General features: G+C 41.7%; 1 protein-coding gene across 2 annotated transcripts in view; it reads left to right on the forward strand.

Moving 5' to 3' along the window:
• myo18b (myosin XVIIIB) overlaps positions 1 to 12,343 on the forward strand; it is a 44,402-nt gene that overhangs the window by 14,463 nt on the left and 17,596 nt on the right. For both annotated transcript variants that reach the window (XM_088355836.1, XM_088355837.1), the window contains exons 16-28: positions 446 to 566; positions 640 to 787; positions 4,311 to 4,497; positions 4,567 to 4,720; positions 5,376 to 5,485; positions 5,562 to 5,627; positions 5,709 to 5,837; positions 6,979 to 7,122; positions 9,606 to 9,695; positions 9,767 to 9,886; positions 10,877 to 10,982; positions 11,114 to 11,238; positions 11,318 to 11,472. In XM_088355836.1, coding sequence (XP_088211962.1) covers positions 446 to 566; positions 640 to 787; positions 4,311 to 4,497; positions 4,567 to 4,720; positions 5,376 to 5,485; positions 5,562 to 5,627; positions 5,709 to 5,837; positions 6,979 to 7,122; positions 9,606 to 9,695; positions 9,767 to 9,886; positions 10,877 to 10,982; positions 11,114 to 11,238; positions 11,318 to 11,472 — 1,655 coding nt within the window. The remainder of the gene's footprint in view (positions 1 to 445; positions 567 to 639; positions 788 to 4,310; positions 4,498 to 4,566; positions 4,721 to 5,375; positions 5,486 to 5,561; positions 5,628 to 5,708; positions 5,838 to 6,978; positions 7,123 to 9,605; positions 9,696 to 9,766; positions 9,887 to 10,876; positions 10,983 to 11,113; positions 11,239 to 11,317; positions 11,473 to 12,343) is intronic.

The following is a 12,343-nucleotide window of genomic DNA, read 5'->3' on the forward strand; positions in this document are numbered from 1 at the left end:
AGTTTTCTCCGCAGGGTGGCTGGGCTCTCCCTTAGAGATAAGATGAGAAGCTCAGTCATCGGCATTGAGAGGAGTCAGTTGAGGTGGCTCGGGTATCTGATAAGGATGTCTCCTGGAGGCCTCCCTCGAGAGGTGTTCCAGGCATGTCCAACCGGCAAGAGGCCCGGGGGACTACCCAGGACATGCTGGAGATACTACGTCTCTAGGTTGGCCTGGGAACGCCTTGGGATCCTGCCGGGTGAGCTGGATGAAGTGGCTGGGGATAGGGGGGTCTGGGATTCCCTGCTAACGCTGCTGCTGACCCGATCCTGGATAAACAGAAGATAACAGATGAATGGATATATTTACTTTAATATGTTTCCTTTCAAATTTAAATTGTTTATTTAAATATCGAATTATTATTTCATCTATTTCTTTCTAACGGGGGGTTACACATGTGCATCAGGTTCGGGCGGCAGGTGACTCCCCTCGCGGTCTTCTTTGGACGCTCGATGAGGAGATGTTGACGCCTGCATCGGGCGAGAGCGCCGCCCTGGAGCGCGTGTGCCATCATTACGGCAACAGCGGTAACACACGCACACTCGAATCCCAAACCGCCCAGCACGGTTTTGATGACGATGCGGTCTGTGGTCTTTGTAGTGCGTCAATGCGAGCAACCCCTGCACTGCGAGGTGCAGCACATGATGGGAAACGACGCGGTGCGATATGACCTGAATGGATGGTTTGGCATCCTGCACGACAACCCGGCGGCCGCCAGCGCCGTTGAGCTGCTGCGCGACTCTCACACGTAAGTGGGAGTTGTTTCTAATTATTATAATAGGCTACCAGTTAAATGTAAATTCCTGAAAAATAACTTGTTATTACTAGGTTCTTATAAGGACAGTGTTTATTATTTGACCACTAGATATCACTGAAAGGTGTAGTGCATGTTAAACATACGGCACATTGTATGATTTAATCCGTCATAAATTTCTCAGTATGCCAAAAAAAGAAGCAACGCCATTTCTATCAATTTTTTTTTAAATAAATTAAAACCAAATGCTTTCTCAGGCTACAGGGCAGTGGCAGATTTGTAAAGCGTGGTAGAGTTGGTTTAGGTGTAAAACTGCCAATCATGATTATAATATATAGTCTAAGTTACCAATATAAGCTGAATGATGATGCATAATATTGAAAAACCAAGCTAAAAATTTGGAGTTGACATTCTGTCAGGACCAGAACAGAAACAGGACCCAATTGCGTTACGTTTCTCACAAGTTTTATTGGAGGAGAGAGAAATGGCTGCACCCACGATCCAGTGTTCGCTAGAGGCGGGCAACAAGTCGCTCTCGTACTCGGATTGTGCTCCGAACGTGGAAATGGATCTTCCGTAGGGAGCGATGGTGGTGTCAGGGACGGTAGCCGGGACTGGGATAGCAAGGCGTGGTCGGGGAGAGTTGTAAGCCAGAACGGGAGAGTAGACGTGGTTGGGGGACAAAAAGAGGTGGTAAGCCGGGACGGGAGAACATACGTGGTCAGGAGCAAAACAGGTCGTAGCCGGAGACAGACGGGAGCAAAAACGGGACAGGTGGGAGTCAGGGTCGAAAAAGGCTTGCCTAGTATTCACTGAGGTTTGCAGACAGACAGACAACAGGGGACAGACAGGACTGGGTTCAAATACTGACAGGGAGCCAATCAGAACCCGCAGCAGTTGGCGCCAAATGAGCGGGCACTGCTGAGTCACATCAGTAATCATGACACATTCTTATTTTTAAGCCTTTTTGAGGTATTTATGTACCCGTAGCAGCAAGATAGTGGACCATAATGTTAACTCCCTTAAGGTGAAGCTCATGTTATGGAAAATAAATGCTAATTTCTAGACCTATGAGTCTTTAAAATATGCACTATTATCTGGAAATTCGTGCATCTTTGCTTAATTTTTAAATCACTATTGTTGTTTTGTAATTAGGGTTTTATACCCCTAGGAGGCACTAAATAATACACAATGTACTTATAAAAAAAAAAAAATCTAATCTAAATAATGTCGTTTTTGTGTAGGGATTTTATGCTTTTATGTACTGGTAGTATTAGTATTTGTTATCGATCTTATGACATCAACATTATATTAATTCAGGATATAAACAAACATGAAATATTACCATTATAATTATTGTTGAATATTGTTTTTTAATACATGCTAAATAATACATATTGTCCCTTTAAGTTCTTACTATGCATTCTATTATAAATGAGAGGCTAATTGTAAAAAAAAACAACTGTTATGTTATTACTATGCTGTTATCATGTCATTATTATGCAGTTACTCTGTTGTTTTTAATTGGAGTAAAAGTAAAACCAAGAAAATCTTTATCTTTGAGAAAGAGAACAGGGTAATCATATTTATCAGGCTTACTCTGAAAAAACATTATTAAAAATCATTATTAAGACTTGATCATGTATGTATAATTTTATGCCAGTTACAAAACAGGTATTACATTATTTTACTTTGCTTGTATATTAAAAATTCCAACAAAATCACAATGACCCATCACTGATCAGCTATTTTTGGAACTGGTGTTAAGTTTAAACTTTATTTGACACTCAAAATAAGGAGATAAGACATCAATGGACTTTGAACTGGGAGGACAGGGAGAGAGGCAATCAGATAACTAAATCCTTTCCTGCTCTGAGGCCCTTCCCTGAGCCCCCTATTTTTTATTAAATCTTCAAGATTACAAAAGGCGAATCAGCCCTAATGGGTCTGGGTATCAAAGAACAGCGAGATGATTTCCCGATAGAAACAATGATGTAATAGTCAAAACAATGGACAACAGTGCAATACAGTGAGACCTCGGTTATCGCGGTTAATGGGGACCAAAACCACCCGCAAAAAGTGAAAATCCATGAAGTAGCGACGCCCCTTCAAAAATGCCAGAAAAAAAAAGAAAAAAATATATATATTCTTGTATTTTTTAATTATTTTATTTTATTATTATTATTTTTTAGACCCGGTAAATGGGGACCAAAACCACCCGCGAAAAGTGAAAATCTGCGAAGTAGTCACGCCCCTTCAAAAAAAAAAAACCTTTGCAGTACACCCCCCTGTATACAGTACAATACAGTACTGTACACCATATGGAATACGGTTAGAGAGAGAGATTCTTGTTAAACAATCAAACAATCGAATAAAAAACAAAATTTAACTTATCCCTTACAATAAATTCTTTTAACCTCGGATTAGGTTTGCATCCAGACTGATTTTCTTCGCCCTACAGTCGTGGATCCAAATAACCAGTGCATTTTCCATTCGCACCATGGTCTTATTCTGGGTGTTTACAACCCTTTTGGCATCTTTCGTGAAAGATATTGCAGCAGTTTTGCGGATGTTCTTCTCTTCCTTCTTTATGTATCTAACAGTGGATTCGTTAAGGCCATATTGTCGGGCTACGCTAGCGTAGCTATTTCCTGCTTTCAATTTGTCCAATAAACTCACTTTTTCGGTAATTGTTAGCATCTTTCGCTTTTTCTCCGGTTCACAAGCTGCACCAAGGGATGAAGAGCGTTTAGGAGCCATCACGAGAACTTCACAAAACTTTAAAAATCACCGCGAGACAAAGGCTAACTACAATAATGGCGAGAAGCGTACTGTATTGTGCTGTACCGTATACGTACGAGACAAGCGTGGTCTACTGTAGTGAATGGGCCAATAGGGAGTCGAGTATTCAGCGAGTGCTGGTCAATCAGCTTGCGTTTATGGCCGTGACGTTTAGCGTATACGTGCATTTCTTTGTGTTTTAAAATTTTGTAAAATGATGCAATTACTAATTCTAATTGAATATTTAGTTTTCAAATTTTGTAAAAAAATTTAATTTCTAATTTTAATGTAATATTTTTCATTATTCTTTTTTTATTTTTTTTATTGATATATATATATATATATATATATATATATATATATATATATATATATATATATATATATATATATATATATATATATATATATATATTTTTTTTTTTTAATTATTATTATTTTTTAGGCCCGCAAAGCTCTGAACCCACGAACGTCAAACCGCGAAGTAGCGGGGCCCACTGTATAATGAACTGGCTTCCTATGAAATCTTGGCATTGTCCAGCATTAAAAACAGAGTAAACCTATCAACTGGTCCTCAGGTGACCCTGGTGTTCTTAATGGGCAACCTGATTCCCAAAGGTACCATGTTTGTGATCCCTGGTTTATGGTCATGGTGCACATATATACACACACAAACACACATGGACGCAGTAATGAACATCACCAAAATTGACTTGAATGTTGGCGTGTTTCCCAGCGCTTCGGTGAAGTCTTTGTTCACACCGAGTGCGGGCACATGCGGTGGAGGTGGAGACGGCTTTTGCGGCCTGGAAGGCTGGAGCCAGCGCTCGCTGCAGAGGAGCAGCACCATCCGCAAGACACTGAGTGGCGGCGCGGCGGCGCTACGCAGACAATCACCGTGCATCGCCGTCAAGCTGCAGGCTGTAAGCACTTGCCCGGAGCTTCGCTTGCCGTACGGCGTGTGGTCTGAACATGACTCTGCCCTCACTTAGGACGCCCTAGTCAACATGATGCGGCGCGCTAGGCCGGTGTTCTTGCAGTGCGTTAGCGCTAAGTCGGACGGTGCCGGCGGTTTCAACGTGGCAGAGCTCCGAACGCAGTTGAAGGCGGCCCAGACGCTAGCCATGCTGCGTGCGCACCGCGCAGGTCAGTGAATAAATGAATGAATGGCCTTGATAGTCATTAGATAAGTGACACAAAATTGGAGGGCTTCTCTTTCAGTGCGAGCAAAAAAACCCCATAAAGGTAAAAATTGGCAAAAGGACCGAAAACGTTAAAACCAATACTTTGCTGATATATGATAAATATGTGCATACTCACAGTGGCAATTGTACAGAAAATCATGCTCTGGATGGGAGTTCAGGGTGGTAATGGCTTTCTGGAAAAAGCTGTTGGTTCATGCTCTGATGCACCTCTAGTGGTTTCCAGAGGAGAGCTGGTCAAAGAGCTGGGCACCTGGATGTTACCTAATCTTGATGATATTTGATATGATATCTGGTAAGGCACTGAGAGGAGCAGATGTGCACCAAAGAGAGGACAAGGCAGGCAATAATGCACTGTCCTGCTTTCACTATCTTCTGCAGCCTCTCTGTCCATCTCAGCAAAGCTCCCATACCATGTGGTACCTCAATAGCTCAGCAGGCTTTTGATAGATAGGTCGAAGGCCAGCAGCAACTTCCTGTCTGGGTTGTCTCTGCTGATGACTCTCCAGAAGTATAGATAGCGCTGGGCCTTATGAGCTGCACACACCTCACACACGCATTCACACCTCAGACTTGGCTAACATGTCTGGTACTCTCAGGTTACCCAGATCACATGACCATGAGCGACTTCAGGTGCCACTTCCAGGCATTGTCTCCACCCATCATGAAGCGTTACTCTTCCATGTTTGTAAGCCATGACGAGAGGAAGGTGCGTGAAACCTGGCACTCTGGCACCCTTTTACCTCCTGCCAACATTCTATGGTGTTCTCCTTTGATGTCTGCAGGCTGTGGACGAGCTGCTGGCAGACTTGGATCTGGACCCCAAGAGTATTGCTGTCGGCGCCAGTCGGGTCTGAAATCTGTCACGCATGTCATGGTTGTGGGTAAAGTCCTCCTGTGGTGGCTTCATTTCCTGTTTGTCTTGACGTCAGGTGTTTATGAAGCGTGGGGTGTTGCATCACCTTGAGGACCAAAGGGACTTGCAGGTGACTGGATGGCTGGTCCACCTTCAAGCGGCCTGCGTCGGCCACCTGGCCAGGCACAAGTACCGCACGCTTAAGGTTTGTACACACTCATGTTGATGGCAGTTGATCTTGTGGACTATGTCAAAAATAGATGATTGGCCAATAGCAACGTTGATGCAATAGTCAAAACCAAAAACTTAAAAAACAAAAGTTACAAACATATTACCTTATGAGAAGATACTTTTCCTTTTTAAGTATTACTTTTCTTATTTTGTTCGTACTTTGTGTTTTTTAATTCTCAAATCTTTAACCAGACTAGTTTCTCTATCGTTCTTCAAGCACATAGGGAAGATAAATACAATTAAAAAATATATAACGATTCCATCATGGTGTCAGAACCAGCACAAATGGTAGACCCAATCGCGTAACGTTTACTGAAATATAGAGGAAAGTCAGAGCCAGCGATCCGGTGCTCGCTGAGCACGGGAAGCAAGCCGCTCACGGGATCGGAGCGTATTCCGAATGCGGAAGTGGATCTTCCGGAGTGGGAGATCATTGCGTAGTTAGACGAAAAAACGGGCCGTTGGCCGGGACAGGAGATCAAAACGTGTTCAGGGTCAAAAAACGAGTCGTAGCAGCAGACAAACGGGGAAATTAGGAACGGACGAGTGGAAAGCGGGTGACAAAACAGGACTGACGGAAGTCAGAGTCAAAAATACTTGCCTTGTGAAAACAGAGGTTCGCTGACGGACTGACAACAGGCGAGTGAAAGGACTGAGCTTAAGTAGGACGGGGAACCAATCAGGTAACCAGCAGCAGCTCGCGCCAAACGAGCGGGCACAGGTGAGTGTAATGAGTAATCATGACCCATGGTACTTCCGGTTTTAAACAAGTACATGTTTTTAAAAAATATATCCTGGAGACGAATTGCATTTCGCGCATAAAAAAGAGCGCGTACAAGTAAGATCAGACCTAAAAAAATCGAGCTTGATTTAACAGGGCCCTGCGAGCATTAAAGTTTGACTCAGCCCGAGCCCGAATAATGAACTTGATTAAAAAGAACCGAGCCCGGAGCAAACCTGAATTTTCATATTTCATTTGGGAGGGTTCGGGAGGAGGAGAGGTGATTTTTATGAGCCGGGCTCGAGTCAAGCTCGGGCTTGAGATGTAACTTCTAAGAGTATGCAATGACATCTTCCGCTTTTTAATGTCAAAAGGTTGGTATGTATGGGTGCAGGTGCAGCACATGGCGGTTCGTTGCCTACAGCGGAACCTGCGGGCGCTGCGCAGAGTTTCGGATTGGAGTTGGTGGAAACTTTTCTGTCGAGTGCGCCCCCTGCTGGACGTCAACATGGATAACGAGAGGCTACGGGCCAAAGAAGTATGCTCACACAAACACTGACTCTACGAAAAAAGTTTGCGTTGCCATTCTGTGTGGGTGTATGGAGGACCAATCCTAACATATGTAGAAATAAATAATAATAATAATAATAATAATAATTTCCTTGTATTGTCATTCTGTGTAACAATGTACACAGAACGAAATGTCGATTGCATCTGACCCGATGCAGCCGCAGCCAAGAGAGGGCGCCGCCGACCACTTTTTAAGTCTTAGGAATGACTCGGCCGGGGCGCGAACCCGAACCTCCCAGTCTCAAAGCGGGCGCCTTACCATCTAGGCTACTGTATGGATAAGCAAATAAATGCCTACAAAAATATATCCCGTATAAATAAATGAACACACAAATAATTCACGTAATTCCTACATGTATAATATTTGTGCAATTCATTCATATATTTGGGCATTTTCTCATTTGATTTGTCATTTATTTATTTTGGTATTTATTTCATCATGTGTTTTGTCATGTATTTCGTTAGAAAGATTTTATTAAATTGAAGGTGAGAGTCAAACGAGCTGAGATTTTTGCCCATAGCCGATTTGGTTTTTTTTGTATCTCAGGAAACGTCACAACCTAATACACAATATACACAACAATATACATGACAAAATAAAAAACAAACAAACACGTAATAGTACTCGAGAAAATACATGACAAAATAAATAACAAAAAACAAAAAATACACAAGAAATTACACAAGAAAATACATGGAAAAATACATGACAAAATACACGATAAGAAATACATGACATAACGTACATGACAAAGTACACGAGAAAAAGCATGACAAAATAAATAACAAAAATTATGCAAGAAAATACACAAGAAAATACATTACAAAATAAATAACAGAAAAAAAAATCACGAGAAAATACAAGACAAAATAAATAACAAAATACATGACAAAAATACATGACAAAACATACATGGCAAAATAGACGAGAAAATATATGACATGAGAAAAACATGAGAAAATAAATGACAAAAAATACGCAAAAAAATACACACAAAAAAATTATAACAAAAAAAATTCACTAGAAAATACATGACAAAATAAAAAGCAAATTACATGTCAAAAATCACAAAAAATACACGAGAATATACATGGCAAAATACATGGCAAAATAAATAACAAAATACATGACAAAAATACATGACAAAACGTACATGACAAAAGACACAAGAAAATACACGGGAAAAACATGACAAAATAAATAACAAAAAAAAGGCAAAAAAAGTAAATACACGAGAAAATACACAAAAAAATAAATAACAAAAAAAAATTCACTAGAAAATACACGACAAAATAAATAGCAAAATACGTGAGACAAAGATACATGACAAAAAGTACATGACAAAATACACGTGAAAATACAAGAAAAAAACATGACAAAATAAATAACAAAATGTACGCAAGAAAATACAAGAGAAAATACACGAAAAAAATAAATAACAAAAAAAAAAACTCACAAGAAAATACACGGGACAATACATGTCAAAATAAATAGCAAAATACATGATACAAACATGGGCAGCACGGTGGCGCCGTGGTTAGCGCGTGTGCGGCACAGTTATGAGGTCATGAGAATGAACTTCCTGTGTGGAGTTTGCATGTTCTCCCCGTGCTTGCATGGGTTTCCTCCAGTTTTCCCCCACATTCCAAAAACATCCAATTCAGATTAATTGGCCGGTCCAAATTGTCCCTAGGTGTGAATGAGCGAATGAGTTGTCTGGCAACCAGTTCAGGGTGTCCCCTACCCACTACCCGAAGATAGCTGGGATGGGCTCCAGCACACCCGCAACCCTACTGAGGATAAGCGGTGCAGATAATAGATGGATGGGTGGATGATACACAAATATACAACAAAAAGTACATGACAAAAATCACAAAAAAATACACGAGAAAATACATGGCAAAATACACAACAACATACACAACAATACATGACAAAACTTACATGACAAAAAACATGAAAAAATAAACAACAAAAAACAACACAAAATACATGAGAAAATACACGAGACAATATACGTCAAATACACAACGAATGGAACAACAAAATAAATGACAAAACAAATAACAAAAATATATATGACAAAATACACGATTTAATACACTACCAAACACCCCAAAAATACACAAAAAATACACAACAAGTAACACGACAAAATAAATACATAAACTACAAAATAAATTGCATTTATGTTATATATGTAGGTATTACATGATTATCTATGTGTTTATTTATGGCATATATATACAGTATATAAATATACACGTTATATATATTTATTTCTATATATGGGAAGATCATTCTTCCATACAGGTGCTCCTAAACCACCAGAGAGTTTCCCTCCCATCTGAAAAAGGCAATTTGAATATTAGATTGTAGCAATTACTTCAGTCCCCACCATGCTGCTGCCCAGCATGAGTCATATCAAGTTTGATTTTTCCCCTTTTCAGGATGAAGTTTTAGGACTGCGTAAACGTTTGGAGAAATCAGAGAAAGAAAGAAAAGACTTGAGACAATCGCTTGACGCCTGCGAAACTAAAGTTTGTATGCTCGAGCCTTCAGAAACGTAAAAAAGCGGACTAACATGCGATGCGGTCTGAAACGCACACAGTTGACGGCCGTTACCTCGGAGCTGAGTGACGAGCGTTTCCGTGGCGACGCCGTCGGGCAGGCTCTGGATGTGGAGAGGGCGGAGCGACTCAGGCTCAGCAAGGAGAACAAGGAACTGCAGGTGAACAGGGCATGAGAATTTCCTGTCAGTAGATGCTCACCCTCGAAATCCACTTCAATGACCTAGATGTTTTATTGCCTACTGCCCTGACCCCTGACAAAACTTCTTGTCACCAATGTTAAAAAAAATGTGACCTCTTCCTGTTTAATCCAGAAAAATGTTTGACCACTTCCTGTCCAGAATGGCTAAACCTTTTCACTACTCCTTATACCCAATGGGCAAACTTTTTGAACACCTCCTCTCCCCATTAGCTAAACTTTTTGACCACCTCCTATCCCCACTGGCCAAGCTTTTCAACTACTTCCTTTACCTCACATGCAAACCTTAACAACTTCCTGCCCCCCCCCCACTACACCTTGCACCACTTCCTGTTGCAAAGAGCCACAATATTTTTGGTACTTCCTCTCCCCATTGGCCAAACTTTTTGATGAATCACTGTTCTTAACTAAGTTTTTGAACAATTCTTGGCCCCTCCCACTCTTTCTTAGACTACACATGTGCGGTCCCTTCTCAAGGTTTCTTCATTTTCCTCATGTTGAGGTTTTTTGAGTTTTTCCTTGCTCTCATGTTGGTTCCAGAGCAGGGGATGGTGTCATAATAGTCTGAAAAATAGTCTGTGTAATATAGTCTGTGTAATAACCTGTGAAGCCCTTTGAGACTATTTGTGATTAAGGGCTATACAAATAAAAATGACTTGACTTGACTAATTTTGGCTCACAATGAAACAAATGTGTTTGGCCCCATTCAGCAACCCCAAAAATCAAACTTTTGAGCACCTCCAGGCCTCCACCGGCAATCCTTTGACCTTTAACATCTTCCTGTCCAAAGAGCCCAAAATGTTTAAATACTTTGTCTTTAAAAGCCAACTTTTCAACCATTTCCTTTGACCCATTCCCTTCATCTTGGACTTCTACCTTTCCCAAAAACCATTGCGTGCTCTCAATAACCAACCAATTTGACTACTTTCTATAAATGCAAAACCCACTCTAGGCTCGCCTGGACCTGTGTAAAGTTACCATGGAAACACTAGAGAAAAATGTGGAAGAGGGACGTCAAAAAATTCGGACCCTGGAGAGTCGGCAATCAACAGGATCAGGTTGGAGGCCACTTCCTCTTTTTACCGTGATTGGACAACACTGTTATGGACTGCTGGGAAGTTTAGTTGCATGAATTACAAAATAAAACTTTCATTTATTCTGCATGAATTTGCACTTTCACCCTCAACAGACAGCGAGCTGGTCCTCCAGCTGGAATGCAGCCAAACTGAGGTTGACTTTCTTCGGCGGCGTCTGCAGCAGATGGAGGAGAAGTTGGAGGCCGAGCGAGGCGCCCGACAGAATGCGGACACAAAAGTCAGCGAAGAAACGCGGCCTCTGCACCGCCAAGGTTGAACACCTAAACTCTAGACGTAATGCCTCTTGTGGTTGGCAGGTGGCGTCGTTGCAAGCTCAACTGGATGAGTCAAAGCGTACCGTGACTGACCTCAAACGCCTCAGTCGGCGCGTGGCCAACGAGCTGCATGATGCCAGAGTGATGACGGACAATTTACACAATCGGACGCATCAACTGGAACGCAAACAACGCCGGTAACGTCAAAGATCGCTCCATGCTAATGCCCTTGTTTAAATCAGGGGTCGGAAAAGTGTGGCTTGCGAGCTGGGTATGGCTCTTTTCATGCTCGGAGATAAAGAGATACAGGGATCCCTCGTTTTTTGGGGGTAAAGGGGACCAGAACCGAATTACCTCAAGATGACGTTATCACCGACTGAGAGTATTCGACTGTAACAAAAAACAATTATAGATCTACAAATAATTACACACAACGCATAATAGCAGTTGAATGTATGGTTTTAGTGTCATTATACAACACTCAAACAAAATTGGATGGCTTCTCCTCTCAGTGTAAGAAAGCAATTTAGAGAGCAGCCGGCTAGCTGCACGCTAGCATTGGGTGTCCTAGAATGGATACAGAACTCTGCAACAAGTAGAATAAAAACCGTCCCGAAAGTAGCGGTTTCCCACTAGTTGTGGCTCCAAGTCATCCACGTCATATCTAATGGACCTGACGTTGGCAAGGGCAAGGGCCCGCAGCTTTGGTTTTGGAGAGTTGTGAGGATATCCGTTAGCAGCAGGCCGGACCACGCTGCACCAAGTCGCTCCTGGAACCCCATAATAATCCACGAAGCACCCGCTGGTGATCAGCATTTCTTTGTATTCTTCTGACTTTCCTTAAAGTCTAATTAAAACCAAAAATATATTTTCAATGTAACGAGCCGATAAAAGCTATCTGGTGCTATGCTGGTGCTTGTTTTGGGAGGCAGACATTCTTGCACCCACCTGCTTTTTGACTGACACCTGCACTAGCCTATCACGTCCGTGCACACAGACAGTCACACCCACCCAACACAGAGCGCCTTCCTTAATCTGGCCCCGATGAACACAATCCATGATACAATT

The sequence above is a fragment of the Urocampus carinirostris genome, chromosome 16 (genome assembly GCF_059441175.1).
Source record: "Urocampus carinirostris isolate Australia breed hairy pipefish chromosome 16, RoL_Ucar_1.0, whole genome shotgun sequence".
Taxonomy (NCBI): Eukaryota; Metazoa; Chordata; class Actinopteri; order Syngnathiformes; family Syngnathidae; genus Urocampus; species Urocampus carinirostris.